Source organism: Pavona decussata, unplaced genomic scaffold (assembly GCF_977016875.1).
Source record: "Pavona decussata unplaced genomic scaffold, jaPavDecu1.1 SCAFFOLD_87, whole genome shotgun sequence".
Taxonomy (NCBI): domain Eukaryota; kingdom Metazoa; phylum Cnidaria; class Anthozoa; order Scleractinia; family Agariciidae; genus Pavona; species Pavona decussata.
The window spans coordinates 5,276,404-5,303,445 of NW_028145504.1; the positions used below are offsets into that span (position 1 = coordinate 5,276,404).

The window sequence follows — 27,042 nt, forward strand, 5'->3', positions numbered from 1 at the left end:
TCAAAATGGAGATTGCGAAAGAAGGAATCAGTTACTGTAATTTCGACTTCTCGTAGAGAGGCTTGCAACACCCTGGCACTCGCGATCCATTTGGAGGATCTTCGTGATTAACGAAAGTTCGACTCTTTGATCGCTTAGAGAGCGGCGTTGCATTGCATCGTAAGGCCATGAGTTTTTAAAACACTGGGAAGGTTATTCATTCATAACTCGTTCATCTACTTTTACTCAAACACTTAAATTATTTTATTATTCTATTGTTTAAGGTAGGTAACTTGGATACAAAAAATGGGCTAATTTGTTTTTTTCTCTTCGGTGTAATTGAAAACCTGTATTCTGAAACATTTTCCTAATAACGTTGCGTGAATTTCGCAGGTTTTGAATTTCTTTACTTTGAGCAGATACGAGTAAAATCGCGTGATACCTTGTTTATCTCATTTAAGCTGGGTAGCAAATAAAATCCTCCACAAAGTTATTGCGTCCTGATTCAAAGAACAGCTTGTCAGTAACACTTCAAGAAAACTGTGACAGTCCTAAACAGTCGCCCATTCAAGCAATTCGGAGTAGTACTCCTCTAAGATGTCCTTTGTATTTTAATTAGCGTTTTACAACAACATTTTGATTTTTTTTGTTGTATTAATTCTCTTCAGCACTCCGCTTTAAGTTCTCACCTTTTTGCCTAAGTGGTGGTTGATGGAGTAAATATTTGGTTTCAATTATCTTAGGCATCCGTGGACTAAAACGCAGTGCAAACAACTGTTGAGAAAATTCTTTGTGGTTTCAGTTGCTACTTCTTGTCTCAGCTGAAGCAGATGATTTCTTCACACTAGTAACGACCTAATTTGATTGACTTTGTGATGGGCAATACTTACAAGCAAACTGAAACTTTAAACCTCATTTTTAGCGATTCCTCTAATACATACATACAGTACTTTATTTAAACTCGGTAAAAAAAAATCTTCAGTAATCACAAAATAGTTACTTTATATAAAGGAATAAATAAGACTATTCAATAACTGTTCTACAAGATTGCCGAGCGAGACTGAGCCGATGAATCAAATAAGGCATTAGAGATCAAGTCGGACTGAGTTTGCGATAACGATCTTCAGTAGAAGGCATGAGAGGAATTACTCTTATAACACTGAGTGTGTTGGGCTTTGCCTTCTCTTTCCCGTTTTCCAAGACTTCCAAAGAGGTGGGTGAACTTTCAACCCTAATTCAGAAAAGAGACATCCAGAATTTCTCTCAGTTTTGCAAAGCAAGAAAGCAAACATTATTACACGAAAGTACTGGTCAGGTGATTTATTTCAGTTTGAACGAATAACCTAATTGCTAATCTCATTTTTCTTCATTAAAACTATTCGATCTCTGATTCTATAATTACAAATTTTAAACGGCGCAAATTGCTCCAAGGACTCGTCACAGCCATTCAAAAGTTCGGGAGCTCAGTGACTCCGATCCAGTTGTAAACAAAAGCACAGGAAAGGAATGCTTCTTCGCTTTTATTTGAATGCTAGAACTTCTCAGTACTCCTAGACTCAAATCTTAACTGGATAAAACCTTGAGTCTGGAGAGAAAGCCGGCTTTAATATAGAGCGTTGCAGTCTAACCTTTAATTTCTTTTTTTTTTTTTTTTAGGATGTTCCTATGGAGGATGCTGACAACCCAATAGAGAAGTCAAGTAATGCAAAATCTTTTACCTCGTATGCAATAGACATTATTCGCTTCGTTGTTTTGTTGCCTCATTACAGATCGTGTGACGGTACTTCAGGGAGTAGTCTCTTTTAGAATTGGTCATATTCACGCTGGCATGCCTTCCAAAAAGACAAAGGATCGATTCTTCTGAGAATTTCACGTGGTTTGTAATGACCAATTAGCATATAGAGTGAATAAGGTCTTACCAAGTGAGAACACATGAAGGGTGAAGAAGGATTAAACGGTGGGGAAGGAGGGCGAATCTGAAGTCCAAGCAAAGACCTTGATTTATCAATCCTTATAGCCCAAACCGCGTGACTTTCGCTTAATGGCCGCTTTCTTAATACCCCTTTACCAGCCGTTTCACGGTCTTCCAGCAAATCGGAAGAGGTACGAATATATGGATATTAATTACACTCGTATCCAGAGGCAGGTACAGTACTCAGGCGAGGCACGAAGACGCTCAGCAGTAGCCATTCAAAAATGAGGCAGCAAAGTCGAACTAAAGGACGCATGAATGCCCTTTTTACTCCATCACCTCACATTCAGATACAAAACAGTTACAAATTTAAGAACCGGCGAAAAAACATCAAGTCCAGTCACCGACTAGAATACCCTTCGAGTCTGTAGTCAAGAACATATCTTCAGTCCTTAATTCATTTTCTTTCATCATTCTAATGAATGTTTTTTTTAATTATTTATTTATTTATTTATTTATTTATTTGTTTATTTATTTATTTATTGTATGACGGTAGGTGGGTGGGTGGGTATATAGCACAGGAAGTATAGCCAGACAGAGGTATTTTAGGTGACTGAATGAATTTCCTTCTTTTATTTTACAGATGGGTTACTGCGCAGCCAAAGAAACCTCTATCAGTTTCATAGCATGATTGACTGTGCAACAAACCTAACCTCCTCTTATTACTATGACTATGGCTGCTACTGTGGGTACGGAGGGGGTGGTATGCCTGTGGACGATACTGACGTGTAAGTGAACTCTAAGAATCCAACAAAGTTGAACAGTAGATTCGAGCTCCACTTGGGAGAACTCGGATTTCCGTATTTTGTACGACTGTGTTACGGTCAAAGTTTAACAGTGTTGGCATGTGAAGTTGAAAAAGGCCATTTATATATATGAAATCTCGATCGGTAGATCTCGATCTTGTGGTTTGATAAAAATGGTATTATTATTATTATTATTATTATTATTATTATTATTATTATTATTATTATGTGCAGTTAAAAAACGTATGTATGCTAAAATAGAACCACATAGGGCGCGCAGCGTTAACCTATGCGATCGGCGCGCAGCGTTAACCTATGCGATCTTATTATTATTATTATTATTATTATTATTATATTACAAACATCGCGACGGTCGGCCAGCATACGCTTTCCATCACCGGAGAATCGCTGAGTAATCGTGGATAATTATTATTATTATTATTATTATTATTATTATTATTATTATTATTATTATTATTATTATTATTATTATTATTATTATTATTATTATTATTATTAACTTCATGACATCTGTTTTTTCTTTTTCTTTACAAAAACATCATGCTTGAAAGTAGTCTCGTTTTTCTTTTCGCAATCGCATATCTAAAAAAATTATTACTGAAATTGTGCTTGGAAATAGTCTTTTAACAAATTCATTTGTAAATAGGTTTTTAATAGCTCTTTTTTATATATACTTTTAACGTTTAAATAGCAATTTGTGTGGAATATTTAAATAAAGATATATTTCATTTTTTTAAATTTTTTATATTATTATTATTATTATTATTATTATTATTGTGCTTGGAAATAGTCTTTTTTTAAACGAAATAAATTGTAAATAGGTTTTTAATAGCTCTTTTTTATATATACTTTTAACGTGTAAATAGCTATTTGTGTGGAATTTTTAAATAAAGATATATTTCATAATTTTTAATTTTTTATATTATTATTATTATTATTTTTATTATTAATTAATTAATTTATTTATTTATTTTCAGGTGCTGTCAAATTCACGACGGTTGTTATGAAGCCATATCGAGCGATCCAAACTTGTGCAGTTATTCGTCAGCTGTTTATTGGAAAATTTATACCCGAGATGACACTTGTACTGGCTGCGGTAAGGGGTATTTCTGTTTTAAATATCACTTTAATTATAATTCCATCTGATTGCTTATGATCAGCTTTTTTCTATCAAAGTCAGTTTACGATATTATTCCGGAAAGAGCGTGAAAACCCTCGATGTCTTAAAAGACTGAGAGGAGTAGTAAGAAACATTCTAAGAAGCTGAATATCAACGAAGATATTTCCGATCACTTTAATTTACAATCTCACTTTAATTATAGTTTACAAATCCGTTTCTGAGGTTGTTCAAGACTAGGCGTTCTGACTGACTGACTGACTGACTGACTGACTGACTGACTGACTGACTGACTGACTGACTGTCTGACTGACTGACCGACTGACTGGCTGGCTGATTGGCTGGCTGGCTGGCTGGCTGGCTGGCTAGCTCACTGACTGACTGATTTATCTTTAACTGAATAAGTAAGCTGGCTGGCTGGCTGATTGACTAACTGACTCCGACTGACTCACTGACTTATCCATTGACTGACTAACTGGCTGGCTTGATGGCTGAACGAAAGAATGAATGAGCTGACTCAATCATAAATGATCGATATTTTTTCTATTTCTTCTTTCTGTTTCAATGTTTTAAGCTGATCCCGAAGGAACGTGTGAGCGTGCCATCTGTGAATGCGATGGAGAGGCGGCACGCTGTTTCGCTCGGTCCCAGTACAACCCAGAGAACTTCGACTATCCACAAGAAAACTGTTAACTAAAGTATTTATCGATCAGAAATGGCAGAGGCAATGGATGATTGGTGTTGATGTGAATATTGATGCACATTAATTACTGTATTAGAACTAGTCACAATCATAATAAGGTCAAAATAAAAGTCATGTTGTAGTTGTCAGAGAATCATTTTCCGGCCTCTCTTCTATGAGCAACTTATCAACAACTAAATGTAAATATATGAAACATATATTTTGAACTGCGGATTGAAAGATCAAATAGAAGAAAGATCGTCGCAGTTACTACGCAACTTAAGCAGTTGCGAAAAGAAAGTCTGAAAAAAAAAATGCAGGCTTGAACGGGATTCGAACCCATGACCTCTGTGATGCCGGTGCAGCGCTCTACCAACTGAGCTATCAAGTTGGTCATATTCATTTGTGAGTTCGTAATGTACCCGTGAAGGATGAATAAATAAACGTAAATATATGAAACATATATTTTGAACTGCGGATGAAAGATCAAATAGAAGAAAGATCCTCGCAGTTACTACAAAACTTAGGCAGTTGCGAAAAGAAAGCCTGAAAAAAATTCAGGTTTGAACGGGATTCGAACCCATGACCTGTGTGATGCCGGTGCAGTGCTCTACCAACTGAGCAATAAAGCCATCATACCCGTGAATGATGAATAAAAAAATGTTTATACATGAAACATATATTTTGAACTGCGGATGAAAGATCAAATAGAAGAAGCAGTTGGGTGGTAACTAGTGTGAGGATCTTTCTTCTATTTTATCAGCGACTGAAAAGCACTTATTGTTTTCGATACAAAATCAATTGCTGTGGAAAAACACCCCTGTTAGGTAATATCAAATGTCACAAAGCTTTTAGCTAGTTTTCAGTGTGTTTGTTCGAGATGCACGCTAATAGATACTAATAGATCGTTTTGTTTGCTCTCAAAATCGCTAATAGATACTAGACCTGTGCGATCAATCTTTTTCGGCTCTCACTGTGTCAAATTCGTCTCAACTGTTGTCAAATCCCCACAGTTTAACTTTGAAGGCAAAAATGAGACCACTTGCAGTGACTGCTGTTCTCATTTCCATTGTTGTCTATGTCTTTTCCATTCCATCTTATTTCGAGGTAGGTTTTTTTTTAAGAAAGAAGATATCTTAAGTAGGCTGGGGACTTAAAAATGGGCAAAGATTTTTCACTGAAGATGTGCTTTCTCGGTTCCATGCTAGAGTCGTATTCAGAAAGATTACGTTTTATTTGGTATCTTTTAACCCAAGGATTATCCCAAAAATGCCAATCTAGACGCTACGAAATTTAGCAGTCTTACAACTAGCATGTTTTCAGTCTTTTGTAAGTTGTTACACAAGGACACTACGTTAAAACCAACCGTTCGTTCAATTCGTAACGATCCGCGGAGTGATAAAAACTATCTGACGGATCGCTGATATCATACATGTACATAGGCCATAGCATTAACAAAGTGTAAAATTTGGAGAACCAGTGGCGGAGTTATTCTAATCAAGCTTAAGACTGCTTATATATTACAATGACACGGTCAAGAATCAAAATTCCCCTGATTTCAAACTTAAAAGATTGTTACTTAAAAAAGTGGTTACGATTAATGCTCAGGGTGCGCAGCGTGTTTCATTTTGTAAGTCACGTTCAACTATTTCCCACCGGAATGATCATTGTATTTCTCTGATTATGTTATATTTTGAATAAATTAAATTGTAATAGTTTACATGAGCCACCAGCTGTATGTAAGTCGGATACTTAAGATCACTTAAAGATTCTGACCTACATTAACCTAAAGATAACGAACGTTTATAAAAAGAAAAGGTGGCAAATTTGATAACTTAACTTTTTCGCTCTCTCACTGCGGGCATGACAAGTGAAGATCTATCACGAGTCTTCGATGGTTTTTTTTTGTTTGTTTTGTTTTGTTTTTTTTGTTTGTTTGTTTTGTCTAACTGAGTCCCAGAGTGTCGTTTCTCTTCAGTTTAATGCTCATATGCATGACAATCTATGAAACTGTTTTGTAAAAACTAAGTAAACTCTGCAATTTTTTAGTCTGTTATCGATTTTTTTTCTTCTGTTTACGTGCATTTCAATTTTTTCTCTCTTTGCTTACAGATGAAAGGCGAAGAAATGGCTTCCAAGAAGATGCGTGGTAAGCTTTAATTTAGTGATCATTTAGTGCGTACGCTGGCGCAGCTGCATTGATACAACTGTGGTGAACTTGTAATCAAATTTTAAAACATTGTAAAACATTGCAAAACATATTCCACAGGGTGGAATATCCCTTCTCTTTTGAGTGCAATATTTTAGCAAAAGTGTCTTTCTCAGGATAACAGCTGCCATTTTAGGCATTGCACTTGTTACAAGCTCAGTGCTACTAAACCACAATAAGAGATTCATTTTATTTTCGCACAGTTTGATTGAACAACAATTTTTCTCGACGAAATCGAGTCATAGAGAAGCACATAACAGCAAATTGCCTACCGCTGAATTAGCCATATACTCGTGTAGGATAAGGTTGTAGTGGACTATTTTATTTTTTTATTTTTTTATATTTTGTGAATTACTTAAACTCAGAGAAACCAACCTCTCAAACTGAAAAAATCAATCGGACCTCGAGAAGGCTTATATCAAGAGACGTTTTGTATAAATACAGATGAAGTAAATGTGAGGTATAAATTTTTCATACGGTATAGTGATCATCTTGCCCCAACAGCCAGGAAACACCAGGGTTTACTCTGAAGCAGATCAAGAGTATCCTGGCTACGTTACGTATACCAGACTTCAACTCTGTCTGAAAATAAATGGCAAAGTAGCCTGACTATCTCGATATTCCTGGTGAGCCTTGTCACGATAGAACTTTCTGTAGCACGGACTAATTGTTTATTCAATTACTGTAAAAATAAATCAACGTGTTCTTCTTTTCAGAGGTGTTGTAACTAAAGTGCTCTAAAACTTTGACGTAACGTTCAATCCATTGAATATAACACATATATCCAGCTACACCTGCATCATTCCTCTTCCAAACGTCTAAGACCGATAGAGCCGGGGAGAGGGAAGGAGGGGGGGGGGGGGGGGAATAATATCGCACACAACTTTAAGCCTACAGCGCTAGCCTATATACGAGGCTGCGAGAGACTGAGCTACAAGATTCGATGCCAATGCGCACAGCCCAATTAACCTTTATAGTATTCGTTCTTAGCGTGGTAAAGACGTATTCTTACATACTGTAACCGAGGTCACGCTACTTCTCTCTTAACCATATATTGATATTTCCCAGACGAGCATCCAAGAAGTCTGTACCAGTTTTACCAGATGATTTCCTGTGCTACCAATAACAATCCTTTGAAATACAACTCGTACGGATGCTATTGTGGACTTGGAGGAACAGGAACCCCAGTGGACAGTCTAGACAGGTCACAAGTTACATTCACACAATTTGGTCAATTTTCTGCTCTTTCCACCAGTTACATTTGCTAGCTTCAATATCAGATTAGATGATTTTCTGCAGGTTCATCAACTAAGAAATTGGGCACATCTAATTTCGTTGGTTTGGGCTTTTAGTTTTGTCGCGTTGCATCTCTTTGGCTTTAAGAGGGATTTAAAGATTTTTTTTTTCTAATTAGATGCTCTACGCAAACTTATGAAGATTGACCAGAAAAAAGGTTCTAAATTAATTGGACAAAACAAAAAGGAGACTGAAAGTTAAGTTAGCAATATGCTACAAATTTTGTTAGTAAAATCTTTTCTCTAGATTTCGGTAAATAATGCAAATCATACGCGGTGGTTTTACTGAATAGATCTTGCAATGAGGCTTTTTCTGCAAGTTCTTCGTTTTTTCCTAAAACCAACCGAATTATAAAATTCCAATTTGGCTTTCACAAAGCGGACCTAAAAAGACAGAAAGCCTATCCATCGGAATGTGAAGTGATTTCCCCTTAAAAAAAATTATGATTAGTTAGTTTTATTCCAATAATTATTATGTTTCAGGTGCTGCGAGAGGCACGATGCTTGCTACAAACAGATCAATCGCGACAAGCGCTGTAGATTTCCTTGGTATATTTATGCCAAGTCATAGGAGAGGGACGGATGCACTGGATGTGGTATGGTACACTTGTGGAGAGTCAGATTCTAATCTACCTCGACACGTGATTGACCTGAAGGCATCGGTTTAATCACGTGTCGAAGAGTTAACAAGTGATACTGGATACATGTAAAGACCCGTTTAAACGGTTTCAACATTTGCTTCAACTCGCGTTCAACACAGTTGTTGAACCAAAAGTCGGGAGGTGTTTGAATAGGTTTTTCAACATTGTTGACAGCGTAAAAAGATGTTGAAAGTTTGTTGAAAGTGTGTTGAATCAAATTTAAATTGGTTTAAACTCTCATTCAACATCGATTCAACATTTTCTTTGTTCTTGAAAATGTTGAATGGCGTTGAAATCGTTTGAACACTCCGCTCATCCAACATTTGCCCAACATCCATTCAACTTTTGTTGAACGAATGTTGGGCAAATGTTGGAACTGTTTAAACGAGCTTTACGTGCTTTAAACGTGATAATGGGACAACAACAACAACAAGCTTTATTTTCCCTATTCGATCACATTACAGTTATTACGCTTAATTATTTAAAAAAGAAAGGGGGGCTGGCTACCTGCAATACCTATAGAGTTCAAGGAGGGTGGCAGCCAGTTTGACAAAAGTAGTAATACACACAAATTAACACATATGACGATATTAAGATAACAAGACTGGGCTATAATTCTTTCTTCGAGACCTCGACAAAACACCACCATCATGGCTGCCCCCGCTGACCGCTGTTGTTGTTTAGCTACTGTATGGCATACCCTGTAATTGAACTCTAGCTTTCATTGCCGATGCATGACGAGCAATCGGTAGTTTACAAATAATCCATCCCATCTGGGTGGGGGTAGTGAATCAGTCACAGTGTTAATTCACGCACTCAACCCTCTGCCTTGCCATCAAGATCGTTTGAGAGGTGAAAGCTTTCGTTTCACCTTCAGTTTGATTTGTCTTTCTTTCCGAATGTTGCAGCTTCTTCTAATGATGCTTGCGAGTCTGCCATCTGTACATGCGACAGTGTTGCAGCCGAGTGTTTCGCCCAAAACAAGTTGAATCCAGCATACGAGGGCTATCCACAGAGCAAATGCAAATAACCAGGATATCTGGCGCCATGCTATAATATAGGGTCATTATGAATTAAAAACTGTAAGACCGATGTATATTGTTTTCGTCCTCTTTTTGAATCATACTCTAGAGTAGAATGTTTTGCCCACTTTGTACTGGTTTCTCTTTTCGAGGCATTTTCGGTATTAATTTGCTGGCTACATCGATGGCAAAACTCTGCGTTTGAAACACATTCTGTTCCACAGGTCGGAACTTCAAAACCTTTTCGCTCCAAAAGTAGGGTAGAGCACTTCCCAATGTTTGAAACTGGGCCAAATTAAATCCAGTTGGCCCGATATTCGACCCAGAAAATGGCGGTCTCATTTTCAACACACGAAGAGCCTGGGGACGGTTGTACTTAGGCTTCCTCTTCCTTACTGTATTATGCGCGCGCACATTTTCTGTCCTTTAATTTACAGCAGCCATAAGTTTTAATTTGCACCAACTTTTTTTTATTTGCAGCAACTTTTATAATTTTGCGGCCGCTTTTTACAATTTGCAGCAACGTTTGTAAATATGCGGCAACTTATTTAAAAATATGCAAAAAGTCGTAACAACTCTTTTATTTACAACATGTCCCTAGTCAGGGCCACCGTAAATCTGATTCATAAACTGAACTCCTTTTAAATTCATAGCTTTTCTTGAATAACGTCCTTAAAAACCAGTAAATACATTGGGCAGAATTGCCGTTTTCAATCTACCTGTTTCACCTTCGATCATTTAATTAACGTTTATTGTGCTTGTGATGTTTTATTTCAAGTCAACAAGAAACGTTTTTTGTTCTTCTACAAGCGTTTAAAATGGTCATTTCTTAGTATCTTTTCTTTGATACACGTTAATCACGGTTGCAGTCTATTAGAAAAAAATATACTCACCAAAAACTTAAGCCAGTGGTTTCTTTTATATGGATGCAAAAAAGCTAGTAAGTGAAGATTGTCACTGAATATTCTATCGTTGATTTAGAAATACGTGAATATTGAATCAAATGTGTTTATTTTTGGTCAGTCTTGGGTCTCCTGCTTAAGCCCTATTCCAAATTACATGGGGATCATTTTGGGTTCAAGGTGAAAAAAAAAATTGGGTATCATTTCGGGGGCTGTTAACCGATCACGTAGCGGGAAATTGCAGCCATTAGATAAGTAAATATATCATCTTGAATATCAAAGGACAGCACGTTTTAACCTGACAGATGCAGTACAAATGTTACTAAATTACATTGTAGACTATTTTTGTTTATTAAAAACGGAACCATTGTATAGTGCAATTCGAGCGATTTGATTGGCTTAGCGGCCATGGTATATGAGCCATGAAGCCATGCCCGAGAAAAAAAAAATTAAATTGTCTTCTAATTGTTCTTGCAAAGCGAAATCAGCAAAAGCTAGCAATATTTCTTGATTACGGTTTTTAATGAAACAATTATTCCACTCACGTTTGTAGGATATGAGATGATTATATCCAACTCGGCGCATCTATCATCTCATATCCAACGCGCGCTCGTGGTGATAATTGATAATTATTTTTATTTCGGAATATATATTTCAGCTTGTGATTTTAAAAGAAAATAAAGCATAACAAATGCAAGTGTCACTTGTCTTTTACACATTCATTACCACGTTTCCATTTCGTTTCAGTTTGTTTTCAGGCATGTTCCGCTGACAGGCTGACTATATATCTATCGCGAAATAACAAGAAACAAAATATGTAGTATATAGGGTACAAATAAATGTGTTTTGCCGCTAGCACTAATTAAGGACACAAATTATGGATCAATGAATTAACTCTGCAGTGCACTGAGCGTTAGATCGATTCCCGCCGAGGTTGGAGATCTTTTCTTTGCCTCGTGCGATCTCCCATTTCCTTCCTAGGGCTAACGCTCAGTGGGAAATTCATGGGTTCTCTTTAGCACTTTATCATACACTGCAGAGTTAATTCTCATATCCGTCATCTATATAATATATAGCTCAGTTAGATTTGCACTCAGCATGTCTAAAAAAAAACTGCGATTTCGAGAGCAAGCTAGTGTCCTTTTTCGTAAGTTGATTGTCGTTCATCGCTAATATGTATTAATAAATAACGATTGCGAAAGTTTAAGTTTCCCTCGCGCCTGAAAAATACACCTTTTTTTACAAGGAGGTTATTTTGTAAGAGCGTTGAGGCTGCGATTAACTAAAATTTAAGAACATACTAAGAACATTACCCAGGCTGAGAGTCAGTTAAGAACATTTTTACTTCGACCAAATGTTTTCAAAATGAACAGTATAAATACGGATAAAATAATACATGTAAAACTTCCAATTAATCCAAATGATAGGTGTCTTTGTAACGTCCCCATAGATTTATTGAAATATTATAACTGGTAACTAAAGAACATGTTAAGAACTTTTCAGGCTCAAATTTCCCCCCCCCAAAAAAAAAAAACAAGAACCTTCAGGCTCTGCCGGCGTGAAGATCCGGCTATGCTGGCGTGAAGATCGGACTCCACGATATTACTGGATTTAAAAAAAAACATAACTGTTGGAGGGAACCAGCTGCCTATGGCTTCTAGCTATCTCGGTACTATATCGGCTTACATTGCCAAACAAAGCCACGAATATGGTTGACTTATTTAAGTAAAGGCTTTTAGATTGTGTTTATTTGAGATAGAAGCCGCGTATTTACTGTTAGACACTATTAGATAACAACCGAACCCACAATTATATATCTGAGAGAATTCCTTTTAGTTTCTCCTTGTTCATCTATCAACTTGCATAACGAATTTTCCATCAGGTACTTTGTTAATAACGAAGCCAAAGACATCGTTGTTGAACTTTACTTGAGAGAGAACTTTTTTTAATAAAAATCTGTTTAAGTCACTTCACAAAGCGACTTACATTCTCTACCGAGTAGATCGGAAGCAAAACCTAGAACATTTCAAGTTCACCTCCAAAGGTGACACACTTTCGCATCCACCTCGAACAAGTTTCGAGTTCCATTTCATGCAAATTAACGAAAGAATATAATCCTTTTTTTTGGACAGCTACAGGAGGGCTCCTGACAATTAAAAATCTCATTTAAAAAATTGCACCAAAACAGTGCAGATCGGAAATAATATTTGAATTGAAATAAAGACTTTTGAAATTCAACTCAGATCCACTGGCGTTTATTACCTTTCAACGTATCAAAAACAAAAATGTGAACAATAGAACAACAGAAAATACATATCATAAAGTTAAATCGGCGATATCTTAATAACATGTTCAGATCAGCTGTCATGTCATATTTGTCTTAGCCACAAATAGACTATCACCGTTTACAATCCATGAAATATTTTGAATTGTCTACGATTGGTCAAACCGCGTCACGTGATGAAATATGACCCAAGCTTTTCCTGAGACATATCTGATGATGTTTCCTTTTGCTTCAGTAACATGAAAGACATTGTTTGAAAACTGAACTCAAACTGGATGGGTGCTTTGCTGTTGGAACAGGCAGCAAATCGACACACTTGCGCAAGGGCCGGCCGTGAAACAGCGACAAGTCGACATTTGTACGTAAGCTCTTAGCGAACACACTTGACTAATAATAAACACAATAACCTTGTTTGGTTTTTTAAATGTGCACGAATATTTCTCGAGGAAATTATCTGCTCGAAGGAGCTAAAAGGTTTTCGAGAGCTCGAAAAAAAATTTTGAGTTCAGCTAGTTCTCGGAACGGATATCCCTGCGAGTAAATTTCCGTGCGTCTTTACACTCAAAATAAAGGTCCTTTTTTACATTTGGATAAAAAAAAAATAGATTCGCGAAGATTGCTCTTTTTGTACGTGGGTCTCCATATATTAATTTTACATGCAACATACAATTGCCGCCGGAACACGTTTTACATATATATTTTGGTTAATATTTTCAAGCCAAAACATCATCACGCGACCGGCAAAAGTTTCGCTCGATATATCTGTTTTCATTCAATGACAAGCCTAAATACATTCCAAGTCCGGCCGTCTCACCTGCTCCGTCTTATAAACACTTGGCTCAACTATTCACGGAAAAAAGCCATATTCTTGTATTTCCATATATACAAAATTTTAATAGTTTACCGTGGAAAGACGAAATAATTTTTAATTAAATGGGCGGGTAAGAGCATTTATCGGTTGAAATTGTTGGAAGATAATACAGCTATCACAGGAATAAATTAACAAAATGATCAGCGAATGAACTGTCAATGTACTTCGCCGTGGCCTCGATGATTTAATACACCGCAGAAAAGGATCTCTAGACAATCCGAAAACAAAGCCTAAAGTGTTGATCTTTCCACGCGAAAACACTTAAAAAAGTTCCTCATCGTTTAGTACAATTGGTATTATCAACTAACAGTTTTCAAAGGAATCGGTGTTTTTGCGTTTACTTCCGAGCCTGCAAGCGTCATTGACCGAGAGGCGTTGGCATACAGTGGTAATGTTACGAGTCTGTCGCCGTGTTTTCCGAAAGTAAGCTGATTACACTCAACGACTCGTTACACGAACGCCTTATTGGCTGTTACATGGGACTGGCGTAAGCAATATACTATATTCGATCGCCAACAATTTGTTCACTGTCCGACGTACTGACAACTAACTGAATAAACGTTGGATTTCCGCTGATAGGCCGAACTGGAAATATATCCCCGTTTAAAACTCCTCGGAGTTACTGGTTGGCGAGAAAAAACTGGCTTCAGGCTATCATCTTCGGTTGCTCAGTGACAATCGCGTGAAAGACGCACTGATTTTGCCGCAAGTCTAACCGTTATCTTCGCCTGAGTCCGGGTAGACGCTTTTTACCAATCTCAAAGCAAGCGGTAAAGAAAAACGATCTCAATCCGACTCGCCAGCAGGAGGCAAGCATTAAAGAGATGGATGCTAGTGTCGTGATTGTAAGCATTTTGTCAGTGGTTGTGTTGATAGCAAATGGAGCGGTTTGCATACTGGTGTTCATTAACAGGAATTTAAGAACCTACACGAATGGCTTCGTCGTCTCGCTGGCCGTGTCCGATATTTTAGTAGGAATCACGCTTTTTCTGCAATACGCCTTGGATGTTGACGCGCGCGTGGTACTCAACATCCTGTTCACAACTGCTTTGGTTGGAAGCGTGGCCAATTTAACAGCGGTGACCTACGACCGACACTTGGCTTGTGCACAGCCGTTCCATTACAACAACGTTATTTCCAAGTACTTTATGAAAATCGTGGCATTTTGCTGGATAACGGCCGTTACCGCCGCTGTTCTCCCGCTTAGCTGGGCCGACAGCGCTTCCTCCGCCTTGGCCTTAAAGATATACCAGTTCTGTATCCTGATAATCGGCATCGCTGCCCCGTACATCTGGATCTTCTTTTGCTATCTGCGAATTTTCCGCCAAGTCTACAAAATCGTCAAGCGAGAGAAAAAAATGGCCATGTCAGTTAGAGGAACCCACCAGCCCTGCGAACGAACAAAGCGAGTATCCTCTGAAGCGAAAGTTGCCAAAGTATTCAGCGTGATTGCCGTAATGTTTGTATTGAGCTGGTTGCCGATCATTTGGACTACTTTAGTCCATGTAATAGGCAAGCCTCATCTTCTACCAACAGCCATGCTTTATGTATCACCCTTTACCTTAGCTTTTGGCTCTATCATAAACCCCATATTGTACTCTTTTATGAAGCCTGATTTCAAACATGAAGGTAAAAAGCTTTTGCGTTTGTTTTCATTACCGCGGTTCTCATTCAATGACGACGAACGCTCGCTGAACGACAATCATACATTCACCCGGCTCACAAGCGTGACAAAATCACCTTCAAGATTTCCCCTGCAGCAAATTGAACAGACAAATATTTAACAAAATGTACAGAACAAAGATAAAAGCGCCAAAATGTATCCAGACGCAACTAAATGGCGTGCAAGACTGTTGTTAACGAGGGCACAAAAAAAAAAAAAAACGAGAAAAAATAACGACACCTTACTCCATTCTTCATTTCTCTGCACCATTTATTTTCTCAAAAGTGTTTTTTCATATCCTGTCGGTAACCTTAAAAAAAACTACTCTATTATAGAAAAAAAAATGAATAATAAGTTTAATTAAACGACGTGACATTAAGAAACCTTTTTTCCCCTTAGTATTTCTGCGGCACATAGCGAATGGAAACTAAAGTAGCTTTATAGTAAATACCTCAATCGTGTTAGCTTTGCACTATTAGTCCGGCAACACATGGTTGCCCTGTTTGATTCCGCCGACTACATTCATGACATGACAAATTTACATTTGCGTATATAGGTTTACTAGCCGCTATCTTCAAAGTCAAAGCGAATTCGGATTTGTCGACATTTGCAGACACATCTATAGAAATAATGCTCTTACATGGTTTTAAGTTGATCCTGTATTCGAGGTAAGCCTATTTGCTGGTATATGTATAAGTCTCAAACCACACAATTATAAATGTAGTCACCGAAAAATGGGCCAGGCAGATAGCAATCCGACAGTTTTATATATATACTAATATATAGCACACAGAAAATTGATACCTATGTATAGACTTATAAAACTGGAAATTAGAGGTAAGCTCCTTTTTGATACACGTAAAAGGGCATCGAGATTTATGTAGGCCTACGGAAAAATGGCTTGGCTCACTGAGGCAGATGTCAGCCTCGGGGCATTTACATACATAAAGGGTATTAACGCTTTTATGGACTTTGAAGATCAACTGTTAATTGCGGAAAAGCTTTTTTTTTATGGCAGATATTAGGTCGAAATATTAATAGAAAACATACATAAGCAAGAAATCCACCATTTGAAATGTTTGCTTGTTAAAATTGATGAACAAGGCAAATTTAATTATTCCCACTCGCCTTTACTGACAAGCAGATTTCATTGAGATATATTGCTCGAGTATAGACTTTTTGTTATTTAATAAAGTCACCTTAATCCAAAAATTTCAAAGCAAAGCTGTGTAACTGAAATATGTGTACTTTAATAAAATGAGAAAGAGAAAGATCTGGTGCTCGCATTCAGTAAAAGTTTACTGTGTGAATTATTACGCACGATATTATCAGTTACAGTAAGCTACATTAGCAACATTTACGCGGCAGCATTTGCTTACATGGTTCCAAATACACTGTACATCACTTTTTCCCTGGGAAAAACAATTTTAAATATGTAAATGTTTGTATTAAGGTGACAGGCATTAGTGACACGCGAAAGATATTTTAATCGACAGCTGTTTAGCGATCGGAGTGAAACAAATTAAACACAAATACAACGTTGTCAAAAGTTGTCAACTTCCTTTGAAGTTAAAAGTAAAAATCAATTATAAGTGCGAAAAGTGGGCTTAGCTTAAAAAATTAAAAGGTAAGGCGATAAAATTACAGTGAATAGCGTGTTATCGAACTCGGGATATCTTTTCGTGCATTTGAAAACAACAGCGTAATGTGTGAACTCTACAACTGCATGTATTGTAAGAAAATTGTATGATATTAATACGAGAAGGAAGAAAAAATAAATAAATAAAAATCTTTCAGTAAAATGTTGGTAAAGTTTCCTTTAAAATCGAGAAGGGCAGTGATAAAGAACAACTTAAAAGAGATGTCTATAAAGTATCAAGAAAGGATAAATGATAAGCAGATATCGGGTGCCCCAGCCTGCGAGGTCAGTAGTCTTTCCCGGCTTTTGTTTCACCCGCGGATATAAATATAGACACATATTAAACGGTTACAAACTAAAATTACCATAAGAAGAATAAATATGTTTTTTTTTTTTACAACCAAAAGTACTGAGTGGATGAAGTATGCGTCATCGCTTCTTTACATAGTTGAATCTTGTCAGTTGTTGAAAGGGTCAAAACCACTCAATCGTTTTATCCAGTTGGAAGCCTTAACCGCCTCAGACATTAAAATTTAACTGCGACTAAAAACTCATTTCTTAAAAAGTGAAATGCCGCGTTCAATTTTCGAAGAATGGGAAAAATAAGGCTTTTTATTGCACAGACTGGATGGTATTGTATGACTGAACAAGCACGCCCCCTGATTGGTCTCTTTCTGGCTCATACATGACGCACGAGTGTAGGAGTTGCTCGAAATAAATGGTAAAATAATGCATACTTTACGAGAAGAATAAAATATTTCTTTTGCTTAACTTAAAACACTTTTTAATGCTGTAGGATTTGTCTATGGGCCTCTTCATATGATCCCGGTTACCGAGATGGCTCGGTAAGCGGGATGAATTTTGCAGTCCGTTCATATGGGAAATTTCATCCCGGGTACCGAGATGAAAAGTGGTGACGCGGTCAATCGAGCGTGACATCAGTACCGAACAAGCCCGGCAAGAATTTTTTATTTTTATCGGTTCTACAAACCTCAAAAGTATTATATCTTTATCTCTACTACGAAAAGGAATTATTTTGAACTAGAACATCTCAGAAATGAGCCGTAATAATCAAATATATCCGTTCTAAGACGCGAATGTTTGGTTATAGACTTCATCCCGGTAACCGGGATACCGTGTTCATATGTGAAAAGTTTCGTCCCGGACTCCCGAGATCTCGGTCGCTGAAACCGAGATCTCGGTAACCGGGCTGGCCCGCCTCCTCATATGAACACATCGAATTTTTTACAAAAGAAATATGAATGAGGCGAGATCTCGGTAAGCGGGCTAGCCCGGTCAACCTGGATCATATGAAGAGGCCCTTATGTAATAAAACAATTCTATCACTCAATAGACTCATTCGTGAATCCATAATAAACTCACTTACGAAACGCAAAATAAATGTTTTTAAAATTCCCGGAAGGAATGGAATATCGTATTCAGTACGTACATGTAAGAAATCAAGTTGGGATTTTTGGCGGCAGTTCGGTGAATAAGATTCTCTCGCTAAAATTATGACGCTGAAAATCACAACAGATCAAAGAGTGCTCGCTTTCTCAAAGTGCCACTTACAGGTAGCACTGTTCAACTTAGAACCTCTTCACATGAGCCCGGTCGACCGGGCTGGCTCGGTTTCCGAGATCTCGTGTCGCCACTCTTTTCTTTACAAAAATTTCGATGTGTTCATATGAGGAGGCGGGCTGGCCCGGTTACCGAGATCTGGGTAACCGAGCTGGAAATTGTTCCCATATGAACACTCCAGCCCGGATACCGGGACTGTCCGTGACGAAACATTTTCAACTGCGCATGGCTTGTAAGGTCGCTGCCAAGTCGGAACGCAGTTCCACGGTAATTTTGGGGGCCTTTTGAACACTTTTTCATCTCGGTAACCGGGATTGAATCTCCCATATGAACAGAAGACAAAATTCGTCCCGCCTAACGGGCCCGCCCGGTTACCGGGCTCATATGGAGAGTCACTAATTCTAAGTTTCCTTCATTTGATCGCTTCGCCGTGTAATTTACAGCATAATAACGATGGATGTTTCCACACAAAACACAAGTCTATATTTCCATCATCGTTTCTTCCACATCACGAAGAAAGAGCTCCCATTGATTTACTTGGCAGTGTTTTTCACACATACACCCAAGTTTACCTGTGCAGTTATCCTCATTTTCTCGCAGCAGGCGTTGCCGATTGCTGGTTTGGCTAAGATGGGCAACCTTCAGCTTCACCCGGCCGGTTAACGACCTCGCACGCGTGTCCACGCGAGTTTGCGCGCGTGTTAAAGAACTAACTTCAGTGAAAGCGGTACTTGCGTGCAGGCTTAAGGTTCACGTAAGTTTTCTTCATTTCTTCGGATTCTTCTTGTTTTTCCCAAGAAAATCGCTCGCCTTTGGTGCTCACAACTTGATTATTTCGATAACGAAGCAGCTTCTTGCTTTCCTAAATGAAAATAAAGAAATTTTGATGTGTGCATTTGCAAGCACGATGCTTGCCAAGCATTCTCGTAATCCATCAATCTTTGAGTTATTCATGTACATTGCTTGCGGCAAGAATCCTTTCAAAAATGCGTCCATTCAAAACAAAGCAATTGAACAGCACGTATAATTCTAAGACTGCTCAGGTTCCTTTTCCTCAGTGTGCTCGCAGATGAAACATTTGAAATATTGTCCAAGTTTACTGAGGTCCTGGAAAGACCAAACAAACAAGAGGCCCCTGGTATTTGTAAAAGAATAAGGCTGCACCAGAGTAAGCAGACTTAAGATATCCCTCCTGATCCGAGTAAGATGTCGGAGGGAGTCTTAGTCGACAGGAATAAATGACAGGTAATGCTTTTGTTACCTGTTTATTAAAGACTGGCTGATGCGTTTTTTCGTCTTGGCTAACGTCAACATACCCGTATCTACGAAATCAAAAAAGAAAATAATGCATAACAAATTGCACATGTCGTGAAAGCAAGAAATAAAACTGGCGTAAAAAGCTAGACATAATACTTCATGGCCTAAAAAAGCATTCGACAGAAGATGTTCTTCATCCAATAGGCAATGATTGAGGCGCAACTGACGCTCTTGCATAAATCATCAAAACATACTTGCGGTTTTTTGCTGTTTTTCACTTTGCCTTTTTTTTTTGTTGTTGTTTTGTTTTGTTTTGTTTTTGTTTTTGATTTTTGGCCAGGAACGTATCGTTATCGTCATCACGTTAAAAATCTCCTGTAAGAGGTTACAAAGTCCTGAAGATCATCGAGTATCTCGTGCAAGCTCCTCCGTCAAACAATGCTTTACGATCACGCGCCAGATTTTCGAGATCCTGCAAGGCTGAGGATCTCGTGCAAGATTCCGTAAGATCCTTGGGTATCAAGCGCAAGACTGCAGGATCCGTGAAAACCTTGTTCCTACAATCCACTAAAACACAACATACCTGGCCATCATTTGTTCTTTTAAATCAACTTGATCTGTTTTCTGTGGCTCTTGCCTCTTTGCACTTGGAAGATGGGCCTGCAAATCATTGAATTTAAATGGACAACGAAATTGAAGTATATAAAAAGTATGAAAAAAAGTAAAACACTTCTGCGTGTGCTTATACTTATACCAGGGTACAGGTCCGGTCAAACCAGTTTTCAAATACATTGTACATGTAGCTTTCTTGTGCTTACATGTACATGCTGATGCCAGGGATCAGGTCAAACCAGTTTCAAATACATTGTACATGTAGCTTTCTAGGCTTATGCTGATGCCAGGAATCTGGTCAAACCAGTTTTCACATACATGTAGCTTTCCTGTGTTTATACTGCACCTGTACACGTGAACCAGCCTTTAGACCATAATGTCCACACCAGGAACTGCAAAGGGAAAGACTGTTCTCTTACCTTTGGAGAAAAATCAAGAATTCCGCCACAGTTTTCTTTTCCTTCCTCTTCATTGTCCTCGGCACCCTTTAAAAGCATCAGCTGCACAGCTGACTCGGTATCACCATTGGCAACCCTCAGACAGTGTTCTAATTCTAAAGAGCAGGCTTGAGGAAATAGTTCCGCTAGAACAGATACGGCATCACTATAGCAACGGAAAGATGACAGTGCTTGAAGAGTATGAACAGACAGCTAACGAGTCCACCTTACATTTGTTCAAATCGATAACAGGAAAACTAATACTGCAAGAAATGTGTGGCCACCACAAATTGGTTATCAGTGTAAAGTTTTGCATACATGAACAAACATTACTGTCACGTAATCAGTGGTATACAAGAATATCAAAGCATTGTGGTTTGAGAGGATTTAAAGAAATGGATTGTAAAAATTTTGAAACATTCGACATTGACACAATTTACAGTGTATCACAAGAGAATATATTATATACCTTATTTTTAGGAATGCAATAAATGTGATGGAATATTTTAAGCCTGGTGAATACATGACAATGATGTATTATTCAGTGGGTGGCACAGGAGACTCGTGGGAGCTAAGGCCATTAACGAGTCTCCTGTAGCTCAGTGGTAGAGCATGGAAGGTCTTAGGTTCGACTCTTGATAGGAGCACTCGTATTATTTTCCGAGTTTGCCTGTGTCACTCACTGAATAATACATCATTCTCATTTTTCTTATTTTTCTTCACACCGAAACAACACCCCTTGGTGTAGTGAACACCTTCATACATACAGCTTATGCATGTTACAAAGAGATTTCCTCCCACCCACCCTTCAATAGGCAAGCTTTATTTGGGGTTAGTCCCTTTTGTGCTGTACCTTATATTGTCTGTTATTGTCTCGTCTTTCTGTGTGCCATTAGTAGTTTCCTGGTTTGGGTGTGTTGACGTGCAGCCTGGTGACAATGGAGTTTTGCCCCCAGATGTACATGATTCTTGCCTTTGCAAACTTGAAAATCCATCTGAAGCATTTCCTGTGTGATTATCATTGGCACACATACCAGAGGGTGAACTGAGATCCTTGTTTTCTGTCAAAGTTTTATCTTCTAAGGATGAATAAAAAAAATTCACAGCTGTACTACAAGTAGATAATAAAATGTAAAAAGCATAAAAAGAAACCTGCTTAATGAATAAAAACTGTAACATGTTCAAAAAACCTTTTATTTGGTTGTTTGATGTTCTGGTATTCACAAGCTTGTCTGCCAAGCCAAGCATCCAATCACAGACATCCTCCCTTGATGCACATATTTAAGACAAATACTTGGGTTAATAAAAATAACAGTGTTAACACAATGTAAATTTTAACTGGAAATCAAAGAAAATGTACCCTAGATAAAATATACACAAATTTTTTGCCTCACCTTCAAAATAAAAGTCTGAGTTACAGTTCTCAAAAGAAATTTCAGCTGCTGTTGAGGGTACATTACATGTACACATACATGTAGGGGTCTCAAGCAGCTACAGTGTACATGTATGACAGTGACAGCAAAGATAATGTGTCACAAAACAGTATTCAATGAGCAAAACAATGGCTCTGCATGTGTTATAAACTTTGGCACATTTCTAAGCTGTCCACTACAAAAGAACTTGTTGCCTATGTCAAATGGAATCAAATGAAATTTTCTTTTTCTTTCTTTTTGCTTTGATGAAAACTGTTCCTACCAACTCAGTGGTATCAATTCAATGTGGTGTCACGTTCAACAAATTGGGCTGATCATGAAGAAATTCAAATAATGTAAGCTGATACTTTTTACCATTGGGGTTGCTTAGAGCACTGTTACACTAGGCAATTTTTCTTGCGACTTGTCCCACAATTTCATAGTGCCATTGCGACACAAGTTGTCCTAATTGTTGCCTAATGCTCTGAAATGAACATGTCTCGCAACATTTTTGGTGCAGTTACCATTGTGAAAAGTAGAACCGACTTCTACTTCTTGCAACGATTGCGGCAACAACAAAAAAAAGCGACTAACATGTTCGTTTCAGAGCATGTTACAGTAGAGTAGGCAACGATTCGTGCAACTTGTGTCGCAACATAATTGCGAGACAAGTTGCAGGAAAAATTGCCTAGTGTAACAGTGCCTTTAAGGTCCCTATTTTCACCTGTAATGCGAAAGTTGTATATACAGTGTATTCAAAGGCCACATACAGTGTAGCTCATGTTGATCTGGTGAAGCACTTTTATCTACTGTACAGCTGCAATACTTACTAGTAAAGTTAGACTGATACTATTGACAGGTACATGTATTACAAAAGTGGCAGATCTACAGTGTACATGTACATGTGGGTGGGGACCGGGAAGAGGAGGCTGCAACTACCACTATGAATATGAAAATACAGAAAATGCCATATCTTATTTGCCAAAATATCTAAATTATTAACACTGCATGACAAATACACTTAATACACTAAGCCTAAGTGTATTCGCATGAAAAATGGAACAATTTGATAAGGGCTCATGCTGAATGTCAAACCTCCTTTTCCACAAAATACAAGATCTGTACAGCTAACAGGTTCAACTGAGCACCTAATTGTAGATGCAATCAGGTTTCAGTTCTCAGGTTTATTTTATTTCCACGTTTCAAAAACATTATATAGAATAATAATATTATAAAAAAACCAACAAACAAATACTTATACACCCAAATGTAATACAATTCACTGGCCAGTACAACCTGAGGTCAGGTAGTCAACCAAGTATTCAATACCAATCAGGACTGAAAGATTCAAGAACTTTGTAATCATGAAGCATCAGAAGTTACAATATCTACATGTAGATTTCTCTATTATGAATTGTAATCGGTCAGGAATTTAGTCATGGACTGTAAATTACTAGAATAAACTATTAAATATTATAATTATATATGTCATAGACAGCCATGCCAAAGCAGAACAGATTCTGCCAGGTGGCTGAATAATACTGGTATTAAAATGTGGACTGTATGTACACTGTGTACACACTGTAACATACTTGTTGACTGTGTCAAAGCCTGGAATATAAGCGGCCATTATTTCAGCAAACTCATCCACATCAAACTGCTCATCTTCTCCAAGCTGCTCCAACACACTTACAATGTAGCCAAGAACAATGTCATCTACGGAGCTACGATGAGATACAACAAAACCATCAGAACACAACTACTGGCACATCTACGTGTAACTGTATACTGCAAATTAATGTGTAAATTTGTATACAGTACCACTCAAAAGTAAGTTGACAGTCTTGACTTGATCCTCAAAAGTTGATTCTCGCATCTCGAACATCTCGATGTTCAAGTTTCGAGGAGCAAGAATCAAGGGTCGAGAATAATTTGAGAAACAAGGAGTCTTCAAAATATTAAAACTCAAAAAGAAGTTTGAGGAAATGATTTATTTTTTGAAGTTCGAAACAAAAATACATGTCGCCATTTGATGCAAAGTGCAAGTACTGGAACTTCACATCAATCTCAGCATGAGCACTTTCCCATTGAATGTGTATAGTGTGCATGAAACAGTGACACTTGAGACTCAATTGTCAAAATTTTCAAGAATTAAGGCGTGAGGATCAAACCAGAAGGGACTGTCTGAGCAGTACTGAAGTAATGTAAACTGACAATAAGACTTGAGAAAAATGAGCATTAGTCTGTGTGCATGTGTTACTGTTACAAGTTTTAAACAGACCACTGGACAAGTCAATAAAATAATTCAAATCTGAGAGATTTCTTTACAGACAGTGCCTAATAATATGTACAGAGGTATTTTACTTTTCTGTGAATCACAGGCTGATCCAAGAAACTCAGAGTCTTTAAAGGGCGATTTACAAAGTACGGTGTTGTTGTGGCATGTGACAAGTTTCAACAGTCCTACACTGTACGACACAAATTGTTTTGTGTAAATCAAACCTCCAACTCTTTTACAACTGTCGTGTATGTCAAAAAAAAATGTTGTGGGTAAAGGCAACGTTGAATGACTAGAGTTGTGTGCAATTTTTTGCATGTTGCCAGCAGTGGGCGCTCTAGAAATCACATGCCACAATGGTAAGAAAATGTTGTACCATCTAACAGGGCCACCCACTTTTGAAAAAGGGTGATCCTGCAAAGTGCTTCACCATGCTAGCCAGGACAACTTTGAGTTGCTCAGGCTAGGTGAATGGCTTGAAGCATTTTGTAAGGAAATGTATGACTAAGGTTAGCTCAGGTAGGCAGGTGCAGGGCTGTCAACCTTACACGTCTTCAAATATGGAGAACATGGCAAAGTGCCTTACGACGCGTCGCATCAAGGCCAAAATCAAGGGTTCAGTGGGTGGGGGGGGGGGGGGGGGGGGAAGCATACATTAAACAGTACCAGAAACAAGTTACTCTAAACATTGCAAATTTTCTTCTCACACAGTCAAGTCTACAAAAATTAGCTAAATTCGTCACTTATCCGGAAGATTACAGACATAAATCGGGAGACCACAACATACGGCTCAAAATCTGGAGATTACAGACATAAATCTGGAGACCGGGAGATACGGCTCAAAATCTTGAGACTCCCGGATTATCCGGGAGAGTTGACAGCCCTGCAGGTAACACTTCCACCAGAGACAACTTTTAATCCTCCATGTAGGCTTACATAAACTGCATATGGACATCCTTAGCAGAAGAAATTAGCAACAATTTACACTGACAGGATGAAAAAAATTTACATGAAACTACACAGAACTTACTGTACTGTATCAACCTACCATAGGGAATCTGCTGATATTTTTTTGTTTAAAAACAGCGATAATTCCTGTTTGACAGTAGCCTCCATCACAACAAAGCTCTTTTGGAAAACAGCAAAGTTACATTGTAAGCTTAGTTCTAAATATTTCATCACATCATGCATCACTTCACACTGTCATACTGACCCTCTTCCAACAACGTACAGCGAGTATGGAGTCACAAAATGTTTACATAATTAATGTTGGGGCTGTGCGGAAATCTTGTCAGTTAGGCTTGAGCCGTATTCCGTAAGCTGAAATGTTTGAGCTCGTAGCAAATTAAAAATCTTTCACTTCCTTGATGCACTAAACTCAAAATGAAAGTCTAGAGCCAAAGCTGTAAATCGCTTTACAACACAATCTTAGAAGTTAAACGAACACGCAAGGGCCACAAGATTTACCTTCTATTAATTTCGTAAACAGTCGGGCGAATCCTGAGCTTTTTCGAACAAGAAACGCATCGAAACAACTGCGACGGACCGTAAACAATGTTTGGGCCAAATCGTGTTGACCGCCAAAAAAAGAAATTGAGTGGCACTGGGGACGAGTGCGAGCTTGTCCCGAAAATCGAACGAGCAACCGATTCGTTCCGAAATTGGCCCGAGTTCAACCGCATCCAAGTTTATATATCCAGTCCCGCGGGTCAAAAGTTTTGGCGGCGGACATTTGCTGTTACAATTTAACTACCCTTAGAGAAAAAATTTTCCGCTCTTCACAGCCAACTAGCAAAAGGTTAACAGTGGTAGTTTAGTCCCAGCCGAGGAAAGTCTTGCCGGACCATTTTGCCAGCCACCGCGAAAAAAATTAAACCTGTTTTTCTCGCGGCGATTGTACAACGCCGCTATTTTATCAGAAAAGGCAAATTTACTGTAAAACTAAAATTTCATGAAATATTTTGTTCCGCCAACGTCACTTCAACTGAGTTCAGTTATTAATCCGGTTCATCGGTGGTTGGGTGCGTAGCATTTCAAATATGGTCTCAAACCGGCGGAACAAACCATCTCAGTTCCTCTTTGGTTTCCGTCTACTGCTCTGTTGTGACGTAAATGAATAACGACTGATTCCGCAAGTTGGCACAACTGAAGATTTAGTAGTCTGGGAGTTAGCCTGCGAGAGAAGGCGACTTTTCCGGTTATGTTTGAAACAAAGCCATATAAGGGTCAAGAAGGCCATTCTGCTCTCACAGTGTATCTGGGAGTGTACATTTATGGTCATTTATGACGCACGAGGGCATGTACGCTGACGCACAGTCGCCCCATATGGCTGAAACAGTTTTTCCTAGTTCAGTGGAATGTTTGGTTGCATCAAACGAGTTGATAACGTAATTTGGCCACCACAACTGAGATTCCAGTGGTG

At 38.2% G+C, this 27,042-nt stretch overlaps 4 protein-coding genes across 5 annotated transcripts; 3 read left to right on the forward strand and 1 right to left on the reverse strand.

Annotated features, from left to right (window-relative positions):
* Positions 1–1,051: 1,051 nt before the first annotated feature.
* LOC146474984 (basic phospholipase A2 homolog 1-like) lies at positions 1,052–4,693 on the forward strand. Its single transcript, XM_085116320.1, has 5 exons — positions 1,052–1,192; positions 1,636–1,678; positions 2,535–2,679; positions 3,696–3,814; positions 4,410–4,693. The coding sequence occupies exons 1-5, from the start codon at positions 1,115–1,117 to the stop codon at positions 4,526–4,528; spliced, it is 504 nt and encodes a 167-aa protein (XP_084972446.1). The 5' UTR covers positions 1,052–1,114; the 3' UTR covers positions 4,529–4,693.
* Positions 4,694–5,521: 828 nt separating this feature from the next.
* On the forward strand, positions 5,522–9,741 carry LOC146474985 (phospholipase A2-like). The gene is made up of 5 exons (XM_085116321.1): positions 5,522–5,624; positions 6,630–6,666; positions 7,795–7,930; positions 8,505–8,617; positions 9,571–9,741. Exons 1-4 carry the CDS (start codon positions 5,550–5,552, stop codon positions 8,590–8,592), a joined length of 336 nt encoding a protein of 111 aa, XP_084972447.1. The 5' UTR covers positions 5,522–5,549; the 3' UTR covers positions 8,593–8,617; positions 9,571–9,741.
* Positions 9,742–12,118: 2,377 nt separating this feature from the next.
* On the forward strand, positions 12,119–16,651 carry LOC146474986 (beta-1 adrenergic receptor-like). Its single transcript, XM_085116720.1, has one exon. It carries the CDS (start codon positions 14,566–14,568, stop codon positions 15,523–15,525), a length of 960 nt encoding a protein of 319 aa, XP_084972846.1. The 5' UTR covers positions 12,119–14,565; the 3' UTR covers positions 15,526–16,651.
* Positions 16,029–26,372, reverse strand: LOC146474987 (CUE domain-containing protein 2-B-like). 2 transcript variants are annotated; one of them, XM_085116719.1, is made up of 9 exons: positions 26,088–26,207; positions 25,669–25,748; positions 23,935–24,066; positions 22,121–22,197; positions 21,784–22,009; positions 20,913–21,096; positions 20,465–20,541; positions 19,886–19,946; positions 16,029–19,486 (listed from the first exon to the last, which is right to left on the reverse strand). In XM_085116719.1, exons 2-9 carry the CDS (start codon positions 25,734–25,736, stop codon positions 19,340–19,342), a joined length of 972 nt encoding a protein of 323 aa, XP_084972845.1. In that variant the 5' UTR covers positions 25,737–25,748; positions 26,088–26,207; the 3' UTR covers positions 16,029–19,339. The 2 variants fall into 2 exon arrangements, with proteins under 2 accessions (XP_084972845.1, XP_084972844.1); XM_085116718.1 differs by lacking the exon at positions 25,669–25,748 and having other exon boundaries at positions 26,088–26,372.
* Between the last annotated feature and the right edge of the window lie 670 nt (positions 26,373–27,042).